The 26,114-nt window shown below is 40.5% G+C and overlaps 2 protein-coding genes across 36 annotated transcripts in view; one reads left to right on the forward strand and one right to left on the reverse strand.

The window, feature by feature from the left end:
• The window catches only part of LNX1 (ligand of numb-protein X 1), a 219,056-nt gene extending 194,643 nt beyond the window's left edge, over positions 1-24,413 (forward strand). For 5 of the 6 annotated variants that reach the window (XM_068542948.1, XM_068542943.1, XM_068542945.1 and 2 more), the window contains 5 exons: positions 7,266-7,400; positions 13,848-14,025; positions 16,011-16,242; positions 23,649-23,807; positions 24,219-24,413. In XM_068542948.1, coding sequence (XP_068399049.1) covers positions 7,266-7,400; positions 13,848-14,025; positions 16,011-16,242; positions 23,649-23,807; positions 24,219-24,354 — 840 coding nt within the window. In that variant the 3' untranslated portion in view covers positions 24,355-24,413. The remainder of the gene's footprint in view (positions 1-7,265; positions 7,401-13,847; positions 14,026-16,010; positions 16,243-23,648; positions 23,808-24,218) is intronic. The other variant, XM_068542946.1, reaches the window with a different exon arrangement.
• Positions 22,668-26,114, reverse strand: part of FIP1L1 (factor interacting with PAPOLA and CPSF1) — a 68,057-nt gene continuing 64,610 nt past the window's right edge. For all 30 annotated transcript variants that reach the window (XM_068542974.1, XM_068542979.1, XM_068542977.1 and 27 more), the window contains one exon: positions 22,668-25,994. In XM_068542974.1, the coding sequence (XP_068399075.1) occupies positions 25,768-25,994 (227 nt within the window). In that variant the 3' untranslated portion in view covers positions 22,668-25,767. The remainder of the gene's footprint in view (positions 25,995-26,114) is intronic.

The following is a 26,114-nucleotide window of genomic DNA, read 5'->3' on the forward strand; positions in this document are numbered from 1 at the left end:
TCAATAAAATTAGAAATGAAAAAGGAGAAGTTACAACAGGCACAGCAGAAATACAAAGCATCCTAGGAGACTACTACAAGCAACTCAATGGTGAAAACCTGAAAGCATTTCCTCTAAGATCAGGAACAAGAGAAGGATGTCCACTCTCACTGCTATTATTCAACATAGTTTTGGAAGTCCTAGCCATGGCAATCATAGAAGAAAAAGAAAAGGAATACAGATGGGAAAAGAAGAAGTAAAACTGTCACTGTTTGCAGATGACATGATACTATACATAGAGAATCCTAAAGATGCCACCCGAAAACTACTCGAGCTAATCAATGAATTTGGTAAAGTTGCAGGATACAAAATTAATGCACAGAAATCTCTTGCATTCCTATACACTAATGATGAAAAATCTGAAAGAGAAATTAAGGAAACACTCCCATTTACCATTGCAGCAAAAAGAATAAAATACCTAGGAATAAACCTACCTAAGGAGACAAAAGACCTTTATGCAGAAAACTATAAGACACTGATGAAAGAAATTAAAGATGATACCAACAGATGGAGAGATATACCATGTTCTCGGATTGGAAGAATAAATATTGTGAAAATGACTGTACTACCCAAAGCAATCTACAGATTCAATGCAATCCCTATCAAATTACCAATGGCATTTTTTATGGAACTAGAACAAAAAGTCTTAAAATTTGTATAGAGACACAAAAGACCCCGAATAGCCAAAGCAGTCTTGAGGGGAAAAAATGGAGCTGGAGGAATCAGACTCCCTGACTTCAGACTATACTACAAAGCTACAGTAATCAAGGCAGTATGGTACTGGCACAAAAACAGAAGCATAGATCAATGGAACAAGATAGAAAGCCCAGAGGTAAACCCACACACCTATGGTCAACTAATCTATGACAAAGGAGGCAAGGATATACAATGGAGAAAAGACAGTCTCTTCTACAAGTGGTGCTGGGAAAACTGGACAGCTACATGTAAAAGAAAGAAATTAGAACACTCCCTAACACCATACACAAAAATAAACTCAAAATGTATTAGAGACCTAAATGTAAGACCAGACACTAAAAAAACTCTTAGAGGAAAATATAGGAAGAACGCTCTTTGACATAAATCACAGCAAGATCTTTTTTGATCCACCTCCTAGAGTAATGGAAATAAAAACAAAAATAAACAAATGGGACCTAATGAAACTTCAAAGCTTTTGCACAGCAAAGGAAACCATAAACAAGATGAAAAGACAACCCTCAGAATGGGAGAAAATATTTGCAAATGAATCAACGGACAAAGCATTAATCTCCAGAATATATAAACAGCTCATGCAGCTCAATATTAAAAAAACAAACCACCCAATCCAAAAATGGGCCGAAGACCTAAATAGACATTTCTCCAAAGAAGATATACAGATGGCCAAGAAGCACATGAAAAGCTGCTCAACATCACTAATTATTAGACAAATGCAAATCAAAACTACAATGAGGTATCACCTCACACCAGTTAGAATGGGCATCATCAGAAAATCTACAAACAACAAATGCTGGAGAGGGTGTGGAGAAAAGGGAACCCTCTTGCACTGTTTGTGGGAATGTAAACTGATACAGCCATTTTGGAGAACAGTATGGAGGTTCCTTAGAAAACTAAAAATAGAATTACCGTATGACCCAGCAATCCCACTACTGGGCATATACCCAGAGAAAACCGTAATTCCAAAAAACACATGCACCCCAATGTTCATTGCAGCACTATTTACAATAGCCAGGTCATGGAAGCAACCTAAATGCCCATCGACAGACAAATGGATAAAGAAGAGGTAGTACATATATGCAATGGAATATTACTCAGCCACAAAAAGGAACGAAATTGGGTCATTTGTTGAGACGTGGATGGATCTAGAGACTGTTATACAGAGTGAAGTAAGTGAGAAAGAGAAAAACAAATATCATATATTAACGCACATATGTGGAACCTAGAAAAATGGTACAGATGAACTGGTTTGCAGGGCAGAAATCGAGACACAGATGTAGAGAACAAACGTATGGACACCAAGGGGGAAAGCAGCGGGGGTGTGGGGATGGTGGTGGTGGGATGAATTGGGAGTTTGGGATTGACACGTATACACTGATGCGTATAAAATGGATGACTAATAAGAACCTGCTGTATAAAAAAAAAATAGAGAAAACCTATTTATTAGGTTTATAGATGTGTGCAATTAAAAAAAAAAACACTACTGTTACCTTGAAGAAAAAAAAAGGTATATAAGAAAATCGCTGATTGTTAGTGTGTTAGTGTTTTATTCAGTAAAATTACCAAACTCTTATTGCTTTTCATAGTTTAACAGTTAATTCTCTTGGCTTATAGCTGCTATTGAAAAATCACAATCCCTCTCTCAGATTCCAGACCTGAGCCAGTCTTAGACCCAGAGTCTATCAAATACACTGGAGTCTATGACCTCTTGAGGATAGAAACTATAATGCCATGGGAAGAGTTATATAGCAGCAATTTCTTTCAATCTTCCCACAGAGTGACCTATGGCTGGGACATTCCTTCGAAGGGATAGGCAGAGTTATTGCATCTTGCACCTGACATGTACCATTCTATTATATACTACAATGTCTTTGGAAACAAAAAATAAAACTATAATTATTTGTAAAAAAAAAAAAAAAAGGACATCTGATACTAATTGATGGAGCACTAAGTGGAGACAAACTCTGTAAATAGCTTATTATTATAAATCCAACTACAGCTCTTATCTCTGTAAGAAGAGGGACCTCCAGTCAAGAGGGTCTGTACTATGTCATAAAGGGGGCTGTGTACATGGTCTGTCTGCTGTGGGCAGCACAATCTCAATGCCCAACAGTCAGTTTGGGGTCCTCTGTTTTATGTGTTTGTGTAGAACTATACCCTGTGGCATTGAGGGGGCACGAGTGTGGTAGCTCTTAACTGGATATTTTATGAAGCTAATATATCAACGCAGTGACCAAACCCACATGAATTACAGTTTACCAAATGTTTTTTTTAAGCATATGCATATATATCTATGGTTTAAAAGCAGCAAATGCTAGAGTACATTTGGTTTAACTCCAATCTTCCTTCGCAAATGAATAGGTAGAGCCTTTGGCTAGGTCATACCTTGAAGTACAGGTACTCTACCAACTCTTGCTCTGCCCTAGTTATTACTGGCTAAGCAGCCACCGCATGGACCCATGCAACACTGGGTCAGTACAAAGTCTCACTCGGCTCCAAAGCACAGCTCGGCAAAATGCCTCTCCTGGCCCCTTGTGCAGTGGCGTGTTTGATTTACATCTCTCTGTGAAGCTTCTGGTCCGTGTTGCATCCTGACAATATGAGCAGTTCTTATCAACCATAGTGGATTTTGTAGAGAAAAGAGCCATTTCCAAGCTGAACACGATGGAAGATGCTTGCCCTGTGAGGCATTAGTGTAGCGCTCTCAGACTCTTCCTTCCAGCTGTAAGAGATGGGATCGTATTATTTTGAGATGGGCTAAATATAAATGAGGCTGCCGGCCTATGGCTGCCTTCTGTGACCTCTGCTTACTCCCATCGTATAAACATTATAGGCAGTTTTGAGTCAAATCTCAAAAGAGCAGAGAGAAAGTCATTAAACGAAACAAAGACAAGCCTTTCCATGAGAAATGCTACTCGGTTTTAGCCCTCTGGTTTTCTCTGAATATGAGATTTGTCCTGTTTTTTTTCAGCTAGAAGCAATTGGTCCCACCTCAGGAGACTCCTTTGTGTGCTACCCATATCTCTTTCCTGGCACCTGCTTCTGAGTCTCCCTGAAGTAGGACAAGCTCCCTGAGGGCAGGAGCCATGTTCCCAAGGCTCTTAGTGCAGTGGCTGGTCCAGAGCAGGCACCTGTCAGCCACAGGGACAGAATGTTTGTAGAAGAGACCTGCTGACAAGCGGAGGTCCACAGGGGAGAACATGGAGGCCATCAGAATCCCTTCCCCCTAGCCAAGGAAAGGAGAAGAGGGAGTTAATGCTTGGGCTCTTAGAGTAGAAAGAAAACGATCCAGCAGCCAGGCTGTGCAACTGGTAACCACTGTGTCCAGAATTTGTCTAGATCAAAATCTAGAATGTTTAAGGGAGAGAAGAGAAGAGAGGAGAGGAAAAAGTAAAAAGGGTTTACCTCTAGACTGGTCTGCCACTTGAAAGAGTCACAATTGTTAAACAGTCCTTTTGCCCAAATTACAGCATCCCAAGAAATGCAAGAAAGATGCTGTGCTCCCTCTTCCTTTGAGTGTTTGTTTTTTTTTTTTAATTTATTTTTGTTTGTTTATTTATTTTTTGGCTGCATCGGTCTTAGTTGCGCCATGCGGGATCTTCACTGAGGCATGCAGAATCTTTCGTTGCAGCGCCCGGGCTTCTCTCTAGTTGTGGCGTGTGGGTTTTCTCTTCTCTAGTTGTGGTGTGTGGGCTCTAGGGCACGTGGACTCTGTAGTTGTGGCGCACGGGCTCCAGAGTGCGTGGGCTCTGCAGTTCGCAGCACGCAGTCTCTCTAGTTGAGGCGCATGAGCTCAGTAGTAGTGGCCTGCGGGCTTAGGTGCCCCGTGGCATGTGGGATCTTAGTTCCCCGACCAGGGATAGAACCCACATCCTCTGCATTGGGAGGCGTATTCTTTACCGCTGGACCATCAGGGAAGTCCCGAGGTTTGTTATTTAAATGACAGGCCTGCTGCCCCCATCTTCCTGGCACAGATTATGTGAGTATGAAATAAACAAGCTCCTGCCATTCTCTCCTTCATTCAGTCTTTCTGTGACTCCCCTCTTCTCACACTCAGCCCACACTCACACCAGTGGAAAGAAAGGCTATCTGGTGCTAAGGGCCATTTCTCGACACTGAATCCAGCTGGTCCTGAGAGTTAGAGCCAGGATAAACACATTAGCCCATTTTCCACCTTCAACTTCAAATGCTCGGAAAGAAAGAGCATCAAATAGAATCTCTCTGAGAGCAATTTATAAGGTGGCTGGTAAGAGCTAGGGATCCAGCCTTGCAGGGAATTTATTTCCAAGTAAGTTGATACCAGGGCTATTTATTGGGGTGTATTCCTGCCAAAGTCGGCATTTGAAAATCCACTGAGAAATTCGTGCTGGAAAATGTGAATTAAATAGTTCTTAGGCTACATCTTGGCATTTGGGATTTTGCCTAGCAACTTGATTCAGTATGTAAAAGTCTCAGATTTTCTCAATTATTATGAGGTGGTTAGGCCTGCTGCCGCTGCTGCTGGTCCAAAATGCACATGGTACAACATGTGGGCCTGGACACAAACACACCACCACCACCGAGATCCTTCAAAACGTCGGAGTTTCCCTGAAGATAAGGAACACATCTGGGCTCAGCAGTTGAAGTTTTGACTTGAATGTTTGCCACTTCTTATCTTTTAATAATTTTTCCTTCAGAAAGTTCCAAATGAGATAACCTCATTTGGACAAGTGAGGCCTATGGTATAAAGAAAGAGACAGTTATTACAAAATACTCTTCCAAGAACTGAGTTTAGTTGGCTAATACCATAGTTCTTCATGTCAGCTTACTTCATTATTGTTTCCTGGGCTTGTTATTTTTATCCTGTTCTGACAAAGGCTTTATATATGATGAGAGACACCAGGGAATTCAAGATAGGCAAATGAGCGGAGGAAGGGTATGTAAGTGATGACTGGGCAGGGCAGCGGAGGTGATGGTCAGGCTTGATGTGAAGGAGACTGAGTGAAGGACTTAAACTTTCTTTGTAGGGTTTCCTACATTTATGTGAGATGAGTCAACTCTCCTGGCCCACCGTCCACCATGATGTTTACAATAGACACTGCACTTTCACAGGTGTTTTTAAGCATTCATCTAACGTATAGCCACCCAACTGATGACCCCTAAGCTTCTTCAAGAGATCGCCGAGAAGAGACATTAATATAAGAATGTAAAGTCATGAAGGTTTGGGCTGGACGACTGTGGGGATTTGATTTATTGGTGGGTTCTTATTGCTTAAGGTTTTAAGACAAGGTCCCTGTTCCGGAGAGTGGGAGTGAGTTATGGGTCATGGGAAGGAAGCTGCAGAGAGGCAGGAAGCGAATATCTCCACTCGCATTGTCTGCGCCCATGGAGAAGAGCGTGGACTTTCCATGGCCTCCTTTCACGACCTGACTTGTCCATGGTATGGCAACCGTGCCTGTGAAGGAAGAAGGCAGGCAGGCCGCTGTCCATCTGTGCTGTTATGCTGAGCCGTCTGGGGATGAGATGTAGAGGGGAACGCCTAGAACTTATTCCTCTCTTCTCCGCCTTCCTCGTCCTCAATCCTAGCCTTTCCTGGTTTCTAATCAAATCTAGTCATGACTTAGCCACGGTCAGCTTTTACTCAAGTGACAGGGAGGTCAGCAGACTGCTTCATCTTGGACCATCAGGGAGCCTTGTTACGGATGTTTCACAGGTCCAAGGTCTAGTCTATCTGGCCTGCAGATCTGGAACCTCAATAGTCAGCAGTTCTGGAATAATGACCCACACTCTCAGACACAAGTGAAACTCATCTGTGGCAGAGAGCCAATAGGTAAATTTACGGTGTGCAATGAACCTTCCTAATAATCAGTGCATTTGCTATTTGCAGTGCTCTGTCCAAGTGTCAGGGTACATAGCAGAGAGGACTAGTCATCACAGTTAGTGGCTGTCACATAAAAAAGGATCAAGGCAAAGGCCTTTAATCAGGCTGCATTATAACCTGCCGTCATCCTCAGATTTCTGAAACGCTCATCCTTTCCAATGCCCAAATGTTTGAAACTGTCAGACACAGGATTCCTCTTCCTGCAGTGGTAGTGTTGCTGCCACCAAGTCCATTTCTTTCTCTTTATTGTTTACCTGTGGTCTTAGACCTTTGATCTGGGATTTGGGCTGGGCTACCACTTTACGCTGTACATTCTGTTCTAGCTGGAAAGTCCTACAGACATGGCTTGTGCGCAGTGGAGCCCATTCATTAAAAATAAATTAGCAATGTCCAACAGTGTCTTTTCAAAGACTGTTGAATGAGTCAAACCTTCCCTAGTTTTTCCCTTGAAGCGATGTTCATTACCCGATTTAGGGATAAAGGAAATAACTCAAGTTCTTGCCAAATTATAAAGCGGGCATGGCCATGGAAAATACTAGAAATAATTTTTTTTCATAAAAAAAGGTAAAACCAAACTCATATCTTGGTAAGCCACTGGTGCTGGGTGCTTTGAATGGAAGCTCAGAGTGGCTAACACCTGTGTCTTATCACACAGGCCAGTGAAAGGCGCATTCACCTCGTCGTGTCCCGCCAGCTTCGGCAGCAGAGTCCTGACATCTTTCAGGAAGCTGGCTGGAACAGCAGCGGCAGCCGGTCCCCAGGGCCAGGGGACAGGAGCAACCCTCCCAAGGTGAGGCCCAGCCAGGGTATGTCCACAGCTCCTGCAGGGAGCTCTTTCTTGGGAAGGCTGCATACTTGAACATTTTTAAGTGTCACCTCTGGACTTCATCACTTAAACACTATTTGACTTGTCTTGTGAAATGGAAAGCCCCAAATCCCATCTTCGAGAACTGGTGAGATAACAGGTGTCTTTCATCCAAGCAGGAGAGAGGAAGGTGCGTGAGAGTTTTGAAACCTGATCTTGAAAACCAGACCTCATATGGGGACCTAATTTCTAGCCTAAGCCAGATGGATGTCGTGTTTTTCCAACAGGCATTTTGTTTGAGGACTGCTCCCATTCACTTTGAAATGAAACAAGAGGTTTGCTTGGTTTCTAGTTTTTGAAGTTCCCAGTCTGCCTGAAAATTAATGATTCCCCTTTAGTAAGTTTGTTTTTGCAAGAAGGACCCAGAAAGATAATAAAAACACTTGAAGTTCATGTAACATTAGGGAGTGGTGGGATCGGGACAAACCAGAGAGCATATGTCCTTACGGTGTTAAATTCCAGAAAAATTTTAAAACACTGTGGATGAAGCAGAATGCATCTCTAGGCAGAATGCCTCCTTCAAGGCAGCAAAATGTAGCCTATCTTTAAGTGAGGTGACTGACTCAGCGCGATATGTACTTCTGTCATGGCTTTTATTAGAGGCAATACTGTAACCTCTCCATTTGGATAGGTATCTAAGCAACACAAACCTTGTTTAGTGCAAATTCAGAGTCTTATAGCCTTGGCTCGGCATCCTGTTGTGATGGCAATGAGTTTCTAGCCATCATTCCTCCTGGGACCTGGTTTCATTAAATCACTTGTCACTAAAATCTTATAGGTAGCCCATTCTTCTTGCAACAGAGATTAAGGAATACCTACATTCTACATAAGGCTGTGTTTCAGTTTGGAATAACTCATGAGTTTGAGTTTTTGAGCAGTGGATACAGAAACAGTACTCAAATTTTTGATTTTGGAATACCTCTGCTTTATATACTGTTAATTGCACAGCCTACAAAGCTACACCACCTCTCCTTTCTCCAGCCAGCCAGACAGCCATGCCCCATAAATCCATAAATTTCAGGTTTATTTACAATAAACAATCTAGAAAAACCAAGTACCTCCTGCTAAAACCTTTTATGGATAAGGACTCCCTGGTGTCTTTTTGCTAATAAATACCATTAGTGTTTAAATTAAACCAATGGTATTTTTATTATTATTATTTTTTAATTTCTTATGTGTTTCTTACACAGGCTTTTTTTTTTTTAATTTTATTTATTTATTTATTTATTTATTTATTTATTTATTTATTTATGGCTGTGTTGGATCTTCGTTTCTGTGCGAGGGCTTCCTCTAGTTGCGGCGAGCGGGGGCCACTCTTCATCGCGGTGCGCAGGCCTCTCTTGTTGCGGGGCACAGGCTCCAGACGTGCAGGCTCAGTAACTGTGGCTCACGGGCCCATTTGCTCTGCGGCATGTGGGATCTTCCCGGACCAGGGCTCGAACCCGCGTCCCCTGCATTGGCAGGCAGATTCTCAACCACTGCGCCACCAGGGAAGCCCCAGTGGTATTTATTAATGGAAAACTAGCTTATTAGCTCAATTAATTAAAGTTTTAATCTAATTATAGTTGAGTTAACTAGACCATATTATATTCTGGTTCATTACACCACTAAGAATGCAGCTTCCACCAGCACTGTGGGCTTCAAAATCCCTTCTGCCTAACCATCATGAATGATGGAAACAGCCGGGGTAATCTGATAAAATTTTTGCTGCAACCTCCTGTCATGTGTCCAGTTCCTGGAAAACATATATAACAGACTGGCCTAGTGGGAAATTGTAATTATTTTCATTTTAATTTATAGTTCTATCTGCCTTCTGAAATGTACACACACACACTGGCATATTTAAAATTAAACTAAGACATATAGACATTTGATGATTTAGTTTTTTATGATCCTACTAAAGTTTTGTTTTATTTAGGAATCAACATGGCTTTTTGAAAGTAAGAGCTTAAATGATTCAAAGAAATACCAAAGAAGGCAAACCAAGATTTGTGAGACAGAGAAGTTTTTAGCCAATTGAAAAGTTAAAGAATGATAGGCACCAAATTTAGGAGTGTGGTTACCTCTGTGGGAGAGGAAAGGGAACGTGACCAGAGGAAAATCACAGAGGGACTTGAGCTGCACACAGAACCTGTATTTCTGATGCTGCGTTGCAGAGTACACGGGTAGGTCATTATGTTCATCTTTATACTTTTATTATACGTCTGAAATGTTTTCTTTTAAAAATCCCAAGCGAACATTCCATAACGTATTTTAAGAGCTGAATGATGAGTATACAGGTGCCCGTGATACTTTTTAATCAGTTTGAACTGTGTCATAAAAAATTATATTTTTAAACATTAGGGAATATTCTGAGGTCTCCACAGTAGGGAAGGGGGTGGGGACAGAACACGGATGGAGAAGAAGATCTCTGTCGTATGTAGCTCTTCTTCTCCCAACCAAAGTTAGGCAACTCCGGGTGTGAAGGGTTCGGGGTGTCGGGGGATGATGACTTGGGTTTTTCTGTCCCTAACGTGGATCTCTCTCTGGCGGGGAACCCAGTGGCTGTCGGAGGCACAGGACACCTTGATTTGGGGGTAGCCCAGACATTCGTGCTGAGCACAGCTGTACCAGCTCGACAAAGCATGCCTGTGCTCAGTGCAGCGAGACTGCTTGGTGAGCACTGAGGAGGTGTGATGGAAAGACTTTGTCTCCAGGGACTTGTATCTGAAAGCACAGACAGCACACCTCTGCAGCCAGGAGGACATAGCTTTCAGCATTCAAATCTTACATGTCATGTATTTTATTTGACAGCATCAAATTTGGTTTGAGTTCTCTATTCAGTGAGACAAATTCTTTCTGGAATAATTGGGTAATTAATTCTTTCATGTGTGTTTTTCCACCGTCACCTGAAACTTGATAGATTAATTTATATCACGTGTTTAAATGGTACCTCTAAAAGCAGAGCGGTGTACAGGGGAGAGCAAGGATTTAGGGCCAGACATCCTAGATTTCAGCACTCAATCTTTCTCCTGCCAGTTGCGATTCACTGATCAAATTTTTTTTTAATGGTGAGCCTCGGTTTGCCTGGCCTGACACATGGAAGTAAACAACAAATAATTTTTTCTTTTCCTAAAGGAGTATCTGGCCAGTCTGTACATTATTCAGGCAATATTTATTCATGACAAAATAATTAAAGCCTCAGTAATACTCCCTATTAACTGGAGTGGCAGGAGAGAAGCCAATGGAACTTCTGGAATATTTCATAGGATATGTAATTTTGCTGCTTTTACATGAATTTAGTAACACATTTTTTAACCAAAGTATTCTCAGATAAAAGCCATATCTTCCATTTAACTGCATTTCTTTTAGCCACAGGTTTGCAGCATGTGGGCATTCTGACCCATTTTATAGATGAAGTCAGAGGAACCTGGAGTGATTACAGTTTTATAAAATCTCTCGCTTATTACTTTTAGAACCCAAATAGCAACAAACGATGTTCAGACTTCCTACTAGAAAGGCAATTAAATTATCGGAATTTTTTTCACCTGGGTAAACATTATAAATACTGTATTGCTAAAACCCAGTACTGGATGAATTGTGGGAAATTAGCATTTTCACAGCATATTGTTGAGATTATAAATGATAGAGCTGTTTCAAAGGTAATTTATCAATATCTATCAAAATGTTAAACGCTCAGGCTCTTTGATTTAGCAGTTATACTTCTAGGACATTAGCCTGAAGAAATATTTACACAAGTGCACAAGATATGTGTGTCTAAGGATAGTCACAGTGACACTTTAATTTTGTGAAAGACTGTAAAAAACCCAAAAGGTCATTAATGGTGGATATGGCATATTCACACGATGAAATACTAGGCAGCTGTTCAAGAAGAGATAAAGTGTGTGTGTGTGTGTGTGTGTGTGTGTGTATTTACATCAAAAAGATGTCCTTATTTTCCAGAGCATTCCATATGTGTATAAGGCATCACCTTGAGAGATTGACTAACTACCCCTACAATACCCCAGGCCCCCTGGAAATAATAGAGTTAAGCCCTTCTTTGAGAGCACAGGGAGTAAATGCCTTATGAATATCCCCAGAAACAAGCTGAAGCAGCAGGGCAGCCTGTTGGAGTCTCTGGGTTTAGAGCTTTGCCCTGAGTTGGGGGCATTTCAGAACTGCCTGCATCTCCAAGCTGGGATCTTTTGAGAGCTATTTGTGGTTAAAGGAAGAGACATCCTGAATCTAATTGCTTTTTAAAAAGGAAAAGTCATGTACTAAGGACAGATCTTGAGATCCCCTCCAAGTCTACTCCTTTGCCTCAGCTGGAATGCTAGGACCACTATGTTCATACTGTTACTTGCTTGTCTTGTCTTGAAACTTTTCTCTGAAGAAAGCCCCATTTCAGTTTTACAGCCCTCATCTGACAACCAGTCTCTACAGGGCACTTCAAAGTTCTAAGGTTTATATAAACACAACCCAGACCTTACAAGTACTAATTGTAACATATACCTTGCTATAATCTTAATTTCCAATTTATTATTCTATTACTATCAAAAACAATGTGGCAATTTGCAATTCATCCATCCATTTATTCGACAAACATGTACTTACCATCATCAATGTGTTAAACACAATGTTCAGGGCTAGGGATACAGTCACAGGGCATTACCGTATACAATAAGGCCATTAAAACAGACGTGGGTTATTTAAAACCATAGGAAATCATCAGATAATAAATGCACAAAAATCCTAGGCTTGCTTCATAATGAAGCATTAAAAATTGATTCTGTACATGCAAGCATTAGTTCTATATGATGTCAACCATCAAATTTACAGAAGTTTAATTATAATTCATTTGATTTGTTGCATAGATAATATATTCACAGGGTTCAAAAAATGGAAAGTATATATTAAGTTTCTCACCCTTCCCTGATCTGCCCAGTTTCCCCCTCCACCCCCATGAAACCACTTTTTCTTCCAGAATTTCTTTATGAAAATGCAAATATCAGTACAAATTCTTATTTCCCTCCTTTTTTTTTTTTTTAAATGAAAGGTAGTGTACTTATATTTTGTTCTGTAGCTTGGTTATTTTTGTCAGATGTGTTTTTAAATTTTCTTTCTTTAGATAGAACTATAAGCTACGTTTTGAACCATAGACTTCTTTGAGGTTTGATCAAGGGTTATAAGTATTTATTTGCAGTGCAAATGCCCACCTAGTCTCCTAGGTCACTGCCCAAGCAGGAAGGAGAATAACTTTTTAGAAAAATATATATTGATACATATTCATTGATAAAGCAGTACCCTTGACCTACTCCTATTGCTTCAAGATAACGTTGAATGTGGCTTCAATGTTTTTAATCTAGTGTTGTTGAATCAAATCACAATTAATTTGCTTTTGAAAAGTTGGTCTACAATGTGTATTATATAATGTATATGTTTTATGTAATAAAATTAAAGGCTATAACTGCACATTATTTAGGACTGCTAAAGTAAGAGTAAAGTTGTCAGCTGGGGCAAACCTAGATATCGGTGAGTTTTTAGAGTATAATATCTAGGAAATTCATTATTTTTCTTTGAGGATTTCTGTAATTCATTACCTGCATAAATTAAACTGGGATTATTTAATTTAAATATGGTTACCTTTTAACTTAGAAAAACTTCCTGATATTCATGCATGACAAGAGTTTTACGAAATGTTGACTCACTGTATCAGGAATAAATGGGTCACCTGAAAAATTTTGGGTGCAGTTCACTTTGTATACTTAATATTTCTCCAGTGGTCTCCAACCTATTCCTCTTCCCATTTTTTACTTCTCCCATTTGGAATATAAATTTTCTCTGAGTCAGCCTATGGAATTTGGGGTAATGTAACTCTGTTGAGTGAGGACCAAGTGAGGAGTTCTCTGCATCTGTCTCCCTCTCTCTCCCTCCTTCTATGTACGACCAAGAACCACCATCATATATTTATGCAATCGTGGTAGTTTTTTGTATGTAAGAAATGCAGGGGCTTCCCTGGTGGCGCAGTGGTTGAGAATCTGCCTGCCAATGCAGGGGACACGGGTTCGAGCCCTAGTGTGGGAGGATCCCACATGCCGCGGAGCGGCTGGGCCCATGAGCCACAATTACTGAGCCTGCGCGTCTGGAGCCTGTGCTCCGCAACGAGAGAGGCCGCGACAGTGAGAGGCCCGCGCACCGCGATGAAGAGTGGCCCCCACTTGCCGCAACTAGAGAAAGTCCTCGCACAGAAACGAAGACCCAACACAGCCATAAATAAATAAAGAAAGAATCCTGGTCAAAAAAGGTGATGATTTACTTTCTAAAAAAAAAAAAGAAATGCAAACCCACTTGTGAACAAATGTGCTATATTTGTTTTTCTGTCTGCACCTTCAGCCCCTCCACCCTGCGGTCACTTGTCATGAGAAGGTGGTAAGTGTCCAAAAAGACCCCAGTGAATCACTCGGCATGACCGTTGCAGGGGGAGCATCACATAGGGAGTGGAATTTGCCAATCTACGTCATCAGTGTTGAGCCCGGAGGAGTCATAAGCAGAGACGGAAGAATAAAAACAGGTAAAAAGTAAAGAGACTTAAGGTACTGGGGCAGCAGAGTGTTAAAAGGAATTAGCAGCTTACTGGGTTAGGTAACTGTTTCCAGAATTAACAAGAGAATGTGAGGGTGATCTGGCCAGGGCATCTGTTACCCATTGACCATGATTGGTTTGAGTATAGTTCCTGGACTGGGTTTCACCCCTCTTGGTTCATGTGGGTTGATGTGGGCCACCTTGCTTGCTGGTAAAGTGAGTATCTGCAAACAATGCCAAGAATTAATAGGGAAGAGCTACAGTTATGAGCAAGTTGCCTTGATTAACTGGCATAATTTGGTTCCATTCATTCTAAGTAATTCTTCGGTGGATTGATCCAGTGATGAAACTGTTCATGAATCGTTCCATTTATGGGTTGGATAGGAGAAATAATTTGATGGATTTTGATTCAGTGAATATTTATTAAGTGAAAATACCAAGCCAGGTACTTTCCCATTGATGAAAAGTGTTTCACTACTTTAATCTTATGTGACTTGGGCTCCTTAGAGTGAAGGAAGGAGATGTCCAATTTGTATCTTTGATAGTAATGTCAGTTCCCATGGATGGGTAGCTGATGGTTGAGCCGATATGCCCTTTCAGGGTGTTCAGATTCAAGAAATAAAATGTGGAGTTTTTGAAGTACAGTTGCTCAGCCTGAGGGGCCACAGGGGGATGGCATGTGTGAAGGGGTTCAGTCAGCCAACCTAACGGTGCTTCTCTGGGGTTCAGGATGAACTCAAGGCCTTTCCCATCTTTCTCCTCCTGTCCTTTTACTCTTGCTACGGTTATTCTGTGTGAGAAAGTTGATATTTAAAGGAGGGAGATAAAAAGATAGGAAATGGAGGGTAGGGGAGGTATGTACTTTAGTTTCTCTTTTCTTTTTCACCCAAGCACCCAGGTGGGGAACGATGTGGTCAACCACGAAGTGACTTATTAGTGAGAGAACGTGAGCAGAGGGTTATATGATAGGATGGCCCGCACACAGTAGGGGCTTAACCAGTGGTAGCTGTCAGCACCTTCGCACTGGATAGAAACGGAACCTCTTCTTCCCACCTCTTTAGGAACACAGTTCCAGGCCCATTGTTCTTAACTGCCGCAGACTCATCTGTCAGACTCTCTCATGGGAAGCTTATTATTTATTCATTCAACCCTTATTTATTGGGTGCCTACTACATGCCTGGCTCCGTGTGGGTGGTGGGCGCTTTTGCCACATGCTCCGCCTTTGTGCTAAAAATGGGAAGAAAAGAAAAAAAAAAAGGTTTTCTTTGATTAAATAGTGAACGTGGCTATTTTATCTCCCTTCCTTCCTTCCTTCCTCCCTTCCTCCCTTCCTCCCTTCCTTCCTTCCTTCCTTCCTCGCTTCCTCCCTCTTCTTTCCTTCCTTCCTTCCTCCCTCCCTCACTTCTTTCCTCCCTTCCTTCCTCCCTCCCTCCCTCCCTTCCTTCCTCCCTCCCTCCCTCTCTTCTTTCCTTCCTTCCTTCGTCCCTCCCTCCCTCTCTTCCTTCCTTCCTTCTTTCCTTCCTTCCTCCCTCCCTCCCTCCCTCCCTCCCTCTCGTCCTTCTTTCCTTCCTCCCTCCCTCTCTTCCTTCCTTCCTTCTTTCCTTCCTTCCTCCCTCCCTCTCTTCTTTCCTTCCTTCCTCCCTCCCTCCCTCTCTCCCTCTCTTCCTTCTTTCCTTCCTTCCTCCCTCCCTCTCTTCCTTCCTTCCTTCTTTCCTCCCTCCCTCTCCCCCTTTTTAAGGCAAGAGCCAAATACCAATAGGTGTGCTTTAGAATCCCCCCCACGTGATTTACCAGCGCCTTGGCACATGCGCACTGCTCGCGACTTGATGTGTGAAAACCCAGCCGCATGTCGACGTGAGGCTAAGGAAGTGCCCCTTGCCCTCCCCACGTACCCGCATCCCAGTCAGTCCCTGCCCCTTTGCCTTTCCAGTTTGCACTCTCACTAAGAATGGCTTCTGCTTCTCCGGTCACTAGGTGACGTTTTGTTGAATGTGAACGGGATCGAACTAACAGAGATCAGCCGGAGCGAGGCGGTTGCTTTATTGAAAAGCACATCCTCCTCGGTGGTACTTAAAGCTTTGGAAGTCAGAGAACGTGAGCCCCAGGAAGAAGGCAGCAGCCCAGCAGCGCTGGACTCCAACCACAGAGTCACGGCCCCACCTGGCAACCGGTCCCCCTCCTGGGTCATGTGGCTGGAATTACCACGGTGAGTCCCAGCGTGACCTCCTTGCGGAGGTGTGGGAGGAAACGATGATAGTTCTTAGATCACTGTTTCACTCTCTTGGGCTGATTCAGGGCACTGACATGTTAATGAGGTCCAGGCTTGGTTGCGGGTCTATTTGAAAGAATTTGTGTTCCCTTTTGTAACTGAAACTGCAGTAATTCTTGGGCAGGGACGAAAGCCTGGGTGTGGAAACACTGTTCGGCCTTCGAGGAGCTCGTAGGGCTGCCACGTTCGACTGTGTGGGTTGTTTGTGCGTCAGGAAGCTCAGTCGACAGAGAGAGGGCGCTGTTTTCACACACTCTGGAGCAGGGCAAGGTCACCTTTTCCCAATTGGCTAGTGGCGGGCCTAGGAACTTGCAATGAGGTAAAACCCGTCTGTGGCTTCACCTCTCCAGCTCTCCGGTGGCCCCAGCTAAACCCAGAGCAACGCAGCAGCACATTTTGCCTTTGCCCAGATGTTGGGTCCTGTGTTGATTGAGGGCCTGTCTCAGATCACCTCTCCCTTGTTCCTGCTCTTGAAAAGTCCTTGTGTAAACCTTCAGGAAGCAGCTAGTTTGTCATCTCAGTGAGATGTAACTAGAGCCTTAGAGGGGAGCCAGATAAATGTTTCAGAAAGTTCAGGAAAGGATTTGAGGGCAGCCTTGCTAAATGGCTAGATACAGAAATCAAATATTCGAAGGACAGATAAATTGGGGTTTGCTCACCTGCATCAGAGTGTAAGCTCTTGGCCTTCAAAGGATTGCCTTAATAATTCCAAATACACGACTTAAATGTTAAACATTAGAGTCACTGATGATGATATGCTGGCAGAGGATTAAATGAATGAAAGTAGGATGTTTGGTTTTAGTACATTTTTCTCGAGGGTGGAGATAGGTTGGTCTCTCTCTCTCTCTCTTAATTTTAAATGAGGTTTTAAAAAACATCCCTACCTCAAATACACACTGAGATTCCCTTTTTAGCCTTCACTAGTTGATAAAATATTTTTTAAATGAGTACATTTTAAGTTAAAAACTGAGCATTGAGTTTAAAATTTTTTTTAAGTTTTTTAAAAAATTTTCTTCCTGGGTGGAAGAAGAGATGTTACTTTAACTGAAATCGTATGAAAAAAAAAATTTCTAAAACTTCAATCTATTAAAATGGATCATTTAAATAAAAGTTTTGTGCTTGAAAGCTACTTGTCTTATAAAACAGAGTTCCTTGCCGTTCATTCATGTAAAGACAGAACAAATGTGAGATGTGTTTTACTTCACATACAACCAAGTGAATGGCTTTCTCTCCCTCTACCTTTGCCCTTGACTTTGGGCACAGCACTTCCCTGCTCTTATCAGAAGTCCAATCTGGATTTTGCTCATTTCCTCTAAAAGAATAGAAAGTATGAAGCCAGCAAAGACAACACTGGTTTGCAGTCACCCTGGCAATTCTTAGTTTCCTTCATCCCCTCTTCTCCTCGTAGTAATAAGCACAGTGAACATTCAGAGGGCACCAAAGGGTAGAGAGAGAGTGAAAGTGAGTCTTCCACCCTTGGCGCCTCAGATCTGCTCAACAGAGGTCGCAGTTACCAATGACTTGTGTAATTTCCCAGGGAGTGTCTATGTCAGAGGTTGGTAAACTTTTTCTGAAAAGGGCCAGAGAGTGCAGATTTGGAGGGTCATGCTGTCTCTGTTGCCACTATTCATTTCTGCTGTTGTGGTGTGAAAGCAGCCATAGACAGTCAATACATAGATGAATGGGCATGCCTGTTTATTTATAAAATTGGGTGTTGGGCTGGGCTGTAGTTTGCTGACCCCTAGTCTAGGTATATATGTACACACACACGTACAATGGTAACATACACACTGTGATGTACCGTAATTTTTTTTTAATCTAAGAATATACTTTGGGTATCATTTCACATCAGTACACATCAAGCTGCCTCCTTCTTTTCTATTGTCGATAGTATTCTCTTGTATAGAAGTACCATATTGATTCATCCAGTCCTGTTGGTAGTGGACACTTAGGCTGTTTTCATCTTTCATAAGCAATGTTGCAAAAAGAATTCATAAGGAAGGTACAGTGATGCTCATTGCGCTGTTGTTGTGTCCACTACCAACAGGAACTGGATAAAGAAATCATGCTATATCTGTACAACCCTGTGATAGGTTACCTAGTTATAAAACTATCTGATCACCTCTTTTTGGATTTCGTAGGCATTGCATCACTGACTCTCACTGAGTGGTGATGTGGAGAAGTGAGGCCTGCCTCATTTCTTTCCTTCTCTGTGTGGCTTGGTCTTTCTACCTAACGTTCAAGATAAATGTTCTGTTATTTGGCGTCTTCTTTTCAGGGAGTCCAGATATGTATTTGTTACCTCTTTTTGTTTTATATCTTTCATTTTCTCTTGAATCCTTTTCAATTCTGTTTACTTTCATTCTGCTTTCTTTGCTTGTTTTGATCTGTCCTTCATAACCCTTACTGTGTTTTCAGTAGTACATCTTTGTAGTCACTTTCATTTCTGTGTTCTTATTTTTCCCTTCCACGTCTTTCTTCTCGGCCCATTTCTTCTCCTCTTGTCTTATATCTCCCCTTGAAATCTTATATCTCTGCCTTGATCTCTTTTACAGAGCCATTGTTTCAGAAGTATTTTAAATTCACAGTAACAGGGTTGGTTATAAATTTCCTTTTCTCTAGCAGCATTTAATTTCTGTGGCAGCATTCTTCTGGTGAGTGGTTTTTGTCTGTTACTGTTTTTACTGTTACTCTCCGCCTTTTCTTTTATAATGTGTCTCTGGTTCATTTTTTAACCTTTGAGCTAAATTTTTCCTGGAGTGGCTGTTTGCTGGAGGTTTATAATAAAAGGAAGGAACCAGGGCCATCTTGCAGGTTGGCATTTCTGATCTTGACTGCATAGAGCCCCAAAGGTGCCAGGTTCTCCCTCACTGATGCAATACCATGGGCATAAATGTCTCTCTAGTCATTTGGCATTAGTGATGTCCTAAGAGTTTCAGGCCTTAGCAAAAGTTACTTGCCTGCCGGAACCACTAGAGATTTAGGCTGCAAATCGTTTTTTTTTTTTTAATTCACAAAGAAGACATTTCCCTCCAAGTTATACATTTACCCAGTCAAACCTTTTCCCCTTTTGCTTAACAGATTTTGAGGGAAAACTATTTGCCCTAAAGTATGATCCAGCCACTTACCTAAGATTCCCTACCAGTGAAGAAAAGTGATATGTCAGCAGGTCTAGAAACAAACAATCTCTTTTCTAGGACATTGTGATCATGTCCTCAAGTGCAGTCCAACACATAGAATGAATGTATATGAAGAGGGTACCATTAGTATGCTGAACCAGTGGGTGTCAGATATAATAAACAGTAGCAGAGAGTAAAAGTAGGTTATTAAGGACATTGCAAATATGTCTCACCCTTATCAGGGGTGCCTTTTGTGCACCCCTGGGCAGTAGCTCCAGACATGGGCTCTAAGCTATACAAATTATCAGATGCCATTCAATTGGAGGGGATTCAGAAAACACTGAAGACCTTCTGCTTTATTCACTGTTGGCTCTCAGGGCCCACACTCCACATCTGGAAGTCTTTGAAAAACATGCTCTCATCCAGACTAGTATGATAGTAATACACATTAACTCATTTCTTCTCTTGCGTAAGAATTTAACCTTTCACTTTCCTGAACTTCATAAAGCATTTTGATGAGGATTGGTCTGTATTGAAGAGCAGGGAGGCAAATATCATGGGTTGTTTTTTTTTTAAGTCAAAAACTTTTACATTTTAACTATAGGACAGGGACACTGTCAAGTACATCCAAACCCGGGATAGAAATAACAACTGCAACAGTAGCTCACACTGATATAACCTTTTCTGTGTGCCAGGCACTCTGCTAAGAGCTTTACATGTTCTTTGCATTTTTCACTCATTTAAAACTCACCTCAGTCCTATGATCTAGGTACTAATATTATCCCCACTTTAAAGATAGGAGACTGAAGCACAGAGTGGTTAAGTAACTTGCCCAAGGTAACATGCTAGTTAATATTGCAGAACTGGGATTTGAACCAGGCTGCCTGGTTGGGATCTTAACCACTATGCAATGTTTGGTGAGCATCCTTTAAGAGGATGTGAAGCCTGTATTTAGCTTTTATAATTTGAGTCTTACCCTTTCTCTCTCTACCATAAACAAGTTCTGCAGGACTGTAAACGCCTCAGATTTCTGTCATTCAGTGGATGTTTCATGCACCCAGCAGCACAGTATGTATTTTTCTTCATTTGCTTAGCCTCTTAGGCCTCAAATTTCTTGCCATTCTCCTCCCCACCTCCCACCATTACCTTCCCTGTGTGATGTTTGCTAATAAGTCACAGTCAATCAGGAAGCAAATGAGTAGCTCCTGGCTAAGTCATTTAAGGAGCAAAATTAGTCTTTTATAATTGCCCGAAACTCACCTATATTTATAGTGGGATATGAATGCACTTTAATGTGTTTGTTGTAATAGTGGGTGGAGCCTCCACAGGAATCCCTAGTGTCTCTGTAGGTCTTTAAATGGCTCTGCTTAGCAGGCATTTGTTGAATGAAATAATCAATAGAGTAAGTTCTAGGAATAGCCCTCATGGACTTCATAATATAGTAAGCAACAACATGTCATAGTAAATTATTAAAAATTATAAATTAAAGAAGTTATAATTAAAATATTATGTAGGCACAGGGTGCTTTGGGAACCTAGAAAATACATTGGAGTGAATGGTGGTATGTTTCATCTAGCTGGAGGATATAACCAAACTAGGAGAGTTAAGAGTATCAGTTACTTTTCACAGTCATGGTACGTAACAAACTAGCCACAAAACCTCAGTAGCAGAAAGTGAAAGTCAAAGAGGGAAGATGGAAGTGAGGCTGCCCACATCTGGAGCGTGCAGGCCAAGCCTGCAGAGCCCTGGGCCCACAGTGAGCGGCCCCTCTGATGTGCAGAATGCCCATTCCACAGGGAACGTCAGACACAGATCAGCTTCAGCTGATCCAGGCCAGGCGTGATTGATCTTGGCTGGCTCCCTCATGCATTTGCAGCCCTTTCTGGGTCGTTTAGGTGGCTCTGCTAATCTTGGCTGGCCATGCTCCTGGGTCTAGATTTGGCTGGCTCTGGCCAACATCCCACTGATGATCTTATGGCTGAATCCAGAATTGGAGGAGGGCACCACAAAATTATACAATAAGTGGCACGGATGATACCAGGGAAGGGTGATGACTTGGGGCCATTAATGTAATTATTTTACACAGTAAGGAAGAATGAGGAGATATTAGTTGTTTTGGACATGTTGAGGTTGAGATACCAGTGGAACATCAAGTTTGATAAACATGTCTACAGCAGCAATGCCCAAAGTTTTTGTTTCAAGACCCCTACACTTATTTAGAGTATTGATGATCCCCAAGAGCTTTTGCTTATATAGGTTATACCTACTAATATTTTACCTTATGATAAATTAATCTGAAGAATTTTATTAACTCATTTAAAATAATCCATTATATATTAACATAAATAACATCTTTTATAAGAAGCAGTATTTTTAAAAATTACAAGAGTGGCAGTGTATGTTTTTTACAAACCTCTTTAATGTTTGGCTTAATAGAAGATAACTCTGGACTCTCATATCTACTTCTGCATTCAGTGTCCTGCCAGATCACCTATCACATGTCCTCGGGAAAATGTCACCATATGCTTGTAAGAAAATGAGAATGACTCATTAATGTTATGTTGAAATTTTTGTATTGGTAACATAAACATTTTAGATGATTATTTTTATAGTTTGTCCACATGGAATAAAATATTAAGAGTCAAGGTCCAAAGTGATAATTAATGAAAAACCCAATGGCCAAAAGGGTGAGAAATACTTAGTTTCGAGTATTGCTCCATGTACCCATTTATATGTTTTAAAGAACGTTAAGACATATTTAATCATAACCTTGGGTAAGAAGCACCCACCAGCTCTCCTCCAAACATTGGGCATAGGTGGGAACATAATGCTCTAGTGTCTGAGGAACAATTACCTGCTTTGAACATGAGCAGTCAGTGAGCCACTGTGTAAATGTGGCGTCAAACACACCACAACTCCTACAGGATGAATTTACTAACATCAAGTATTACTGTGAAATACAGCAAATGAATATTTTATAATAAAAATATGGTTATGTTTCATTTAATGAAATTCATATTTTTCAGCAATTTCAGCGAAAGAAATTATTGTAAATGATATATATGTATGACAACAGATACAAAACAAAATTGAGTTGAATTTTAGCACATTTTAAAGTTACCCACCAGACAAACCCAAAGCTTGTTTTACTTCAAATGGGAGTCGAAATGCCATGAAAAATTCATGTTACATTGATTAGCAAGGTCAGTAACAAATGTAATGACCAACTTCATCACCAGAACATTTCTCAAGAGACTTTTTATTGGTTTTTCAAAAAAATTAGTATTTCAAGGTACAGTTTATAAACAAAATCACCAAATCTTGACTTTTACCAACATGAAAATGCTAATTCTCTTTCAAACCAGTTCCTGGACTGGGGGATTTTGGAGTCAAATCCAGCTGCTGACATACCTCTGTCATAACTGTAACACAGTTTTGTACTTAGCCTGCACCTATGTTAACACTGATCCAACTGCCACCGAATAATAAAAGGAACAGCTTCCTCAATCTAATTTTCTATTTTAGCTGAGGCTTCTACCCATTTACAAAAGACCTGTGGTCTTTCTCCCATTCCTGTTATAACTTGCTATTCAGTTTACCGCCAGTTTTTTCTCCTTCAGTATGAATCATTCTTACAATCTTTAAATGCACCTCAATCTCCATTCACTATATTACGCTGCCTGCATGCAACCTATCAAACATGTAGAACTATGTATAAACTGGTATCTTTCAAGTCAGAACTTCAGCCAATGAATTAATTAGGGTTACATTTAAATTTTTTTCACTGAGATATTAACCATTTATTCAAAGAATTTTTCCTTCATTAAAAATTATTTACATCCATAAGGAAACAAAAATACGGTAAGTATGCTCGAATGTGGTTCATCAGTAAAGATTTAGGCATAACTAACTTTTTAATATAAGTTGAGAAATTAAATCTTCTTTAAGCCAGAAATGATTCTTTCCCAGTAGACATATAAACAGAACATAATAGATGGTGTCACTTTTAAAAGTGTGGTTAGCTCTGGAAAAGAGGAGTTCAATTAGAAAAAGCCAGCTAAAAGCACAAAGGTCACTGGGCTATGACACAATTTTGAGTGAGACCCATCCAGTGCTATTAAGCCTAAAAAAAATAACGCCAATAAAGGGAATGGGAGATGAATCACAGTAATTACTATGAGTTCAAATTAACTGTGCATTTACATTGATTTCGTTTTATTTCAGGTACCTGTACAACTGTAAAGATGTTATACTGCGAAGAAACACAGCTGGAAGTCTGGGCTTCTGCATTGTAGGAGGTTATGAAGAATACAATGGGAACAAACCTTTTTTTATCAAATCCATTGTTGAAGGAACACCAGCATACAACGATGGAAGAATCAGGTAATAATAATGACTACTTAACAAAAAACTTACATTCAAAGATTGTGTTTTATTACGTGCAAAAAGCCTGGCCCCATTTGAAATAAGGCACCTATTTATTGTATCTTTTTTTATTGGTAAGAAATTTCAAACATTTATGCAGCATTCCATTTCTAAGAAATCCAAAATGATTTGTTAACTCTTGGTCCCATACAGCAACTTCCTATACTTTTAGCATTCTTTCTAAAACAAGTTGAACGATAGAATTTGAAGAATTTAAGTGAGGGGTGTAGGGAGAACCTTAATTAGAAGTATTGATAATATGACTAAAACTGACAGATGAAGCAAAAACTAGGACCACCACAAAAACTTGCATTAACTTCAGCCGTGGCTCAAAAATTTTAATCATGTGCCTTATTTATTTTTTTTTAGATGTGGTGATATTCTTCTTGCTGTCAATGGCAGAAGTACATCAGGAATGATACATGCTTGCTTGGCAAGGATGCTAAAAGAACTTAAAGGAAAAATTACTCTCACCATTGCTTCTTGGCCTGGCACTTTTTTATAGAATCAGTGATGGGTCATAGAAAAACAGGAAATCACAAATAAGCTAAGTTGAAACAATCTATTTATCTTGTCAATTTTTGCATTTGAAGGCTACAATGTAAAAATATAAACTTTAATGTCAGAAAAAGGATCTAATGAAAAGCCAATTACACCTCAGAAAATATAAGTCTCAAAATATAAACATTACTAATAGTTTTTATTCAGTGTGGAGCATTTCTCATTACTCTGAACTTTAAGTTTATATTTTTCTATTCAATAAAAAGCTCTTAAACAGCTGACATGGTTTGTATGCCCCCACTGAATTCAAATCATACAGTTAAATTAAAATCTGGTATATGCTGAGGTCTGCAAAGGGTACATTATGGGCATTTTAAAAACAATTTCCAGACAGAGGATTTTAAAAGTGCATTGCTGAAAAATGTTCATCAAATGAGAAATAAATATTTTTCAAAAATTATGTAGCTGTCTTTTAGTATGTGATACTAAGTTCGTTTCTATTATCACTATCTAAAAGTTCCTAGTAATTCATTCTTTCAAAACCATGTTGCTACCATCACTGACAAATACCTTCTAAGGGCTATCCCTAAAAATGTTCACAGAATTATATCAACTTGTACTTTCTTAAATGTAATGGGAAATGACTAATCCAAGGCTCTTATTTATTTTTATTCACAGTATAGCTAGTAACTGTATACAAACTCTACGTGCTGCTCAACCAATGAGCCTTGGAAGAAGCATCAAGAAAGGCCAAACCAGCTTGACCTAGCTCATAAAAGATGGCGTTGAGGCAATTCAAATTTGTGTCACAGTGACGAGTATTTGTCCATGTGCCTGCCAGAAACTACATTTAGGGCACGTTATTTCACAGGCCACCCAAATGCCGTTAGATTTTATTACTTTGGATAGAAAAGAAGTTCCCCTTTAGTTTCACCATGAACCCAAATTTTAGAACACTGAAAACCTGCTATCAAAAAGTTGCAGTATCAAAACTGTATGAGGAGTTCTTTAAGATGCAAAGCAACAGTGCCACAGCAGTGATGATATAAAAGAAAGACTAGTTTTAATCTCAAGACGACTCAGAGGTGCATTTTGATGCATTTTGCAGTGCAACTTCTTAAGAGACTGGTATTTGATTAACTAACTAACTCACTCAAGGAAACTGGCCAAGAGGGAACCTTGACCTTTATCAATCAATCAGATATTATGTACACAGCTAAACATAGCTCTTTAAATTCCCTGCTAAGTGACTCATTCACATTACTTTCTTCGATACAAAGTCATTACTGTCTTTTTATTTTTTAAATATTACAAGACAAAGATTTTTAACTTAACATGAAAAATTCACTCTTTTATTTCAGAAGAAAACAGTTAAATTTTCATACTAACAAACAGAACAAGATTAAAGGCAAATTTCTTAAACATCATCCAGAAGAACAAGAAGATTTATAGCATCTACTTCCGGCACTACTGTGCACAAAAGGCCACGACCACGCCTATTCTGCAGGTGCAGCTTCGGTGCTCTCCTGTTCAGGGGCAGGCTCGCTGCCGGCTTCTTTTCCTTCTTTGCTTCTTTTAGACTTTTTGTGCTTGTGTCTCCTATGACTGTCTCCTTCTTCACTTTCATGGCGACGTCTACTATTACTAAAGAAAAAAGGTGTATTCTTAAAAATGTTTAAGTAGTGACAGATCAACCTACTTTGGGTAAATTCTCGGTATAACAGTGGGTTTTAAATAATCTAATACTTTCTTTTTCTCAAACAC

Source organism: Eschrichtius robustus, chromosome 4 (assembly GCF_028021215.1).
Source record: "Eschrichtius robustus isolate mEscRob2 chromosome 4, mEscRob2.pri, whole genome shotgun sequence".
Lineage (NCBI taxonomy): Eukaryota > Metazoa > Chordata > Mammalia > Artiodactyla > Eschrichtiidae > Eschrichtius > Eschrichtius robustus.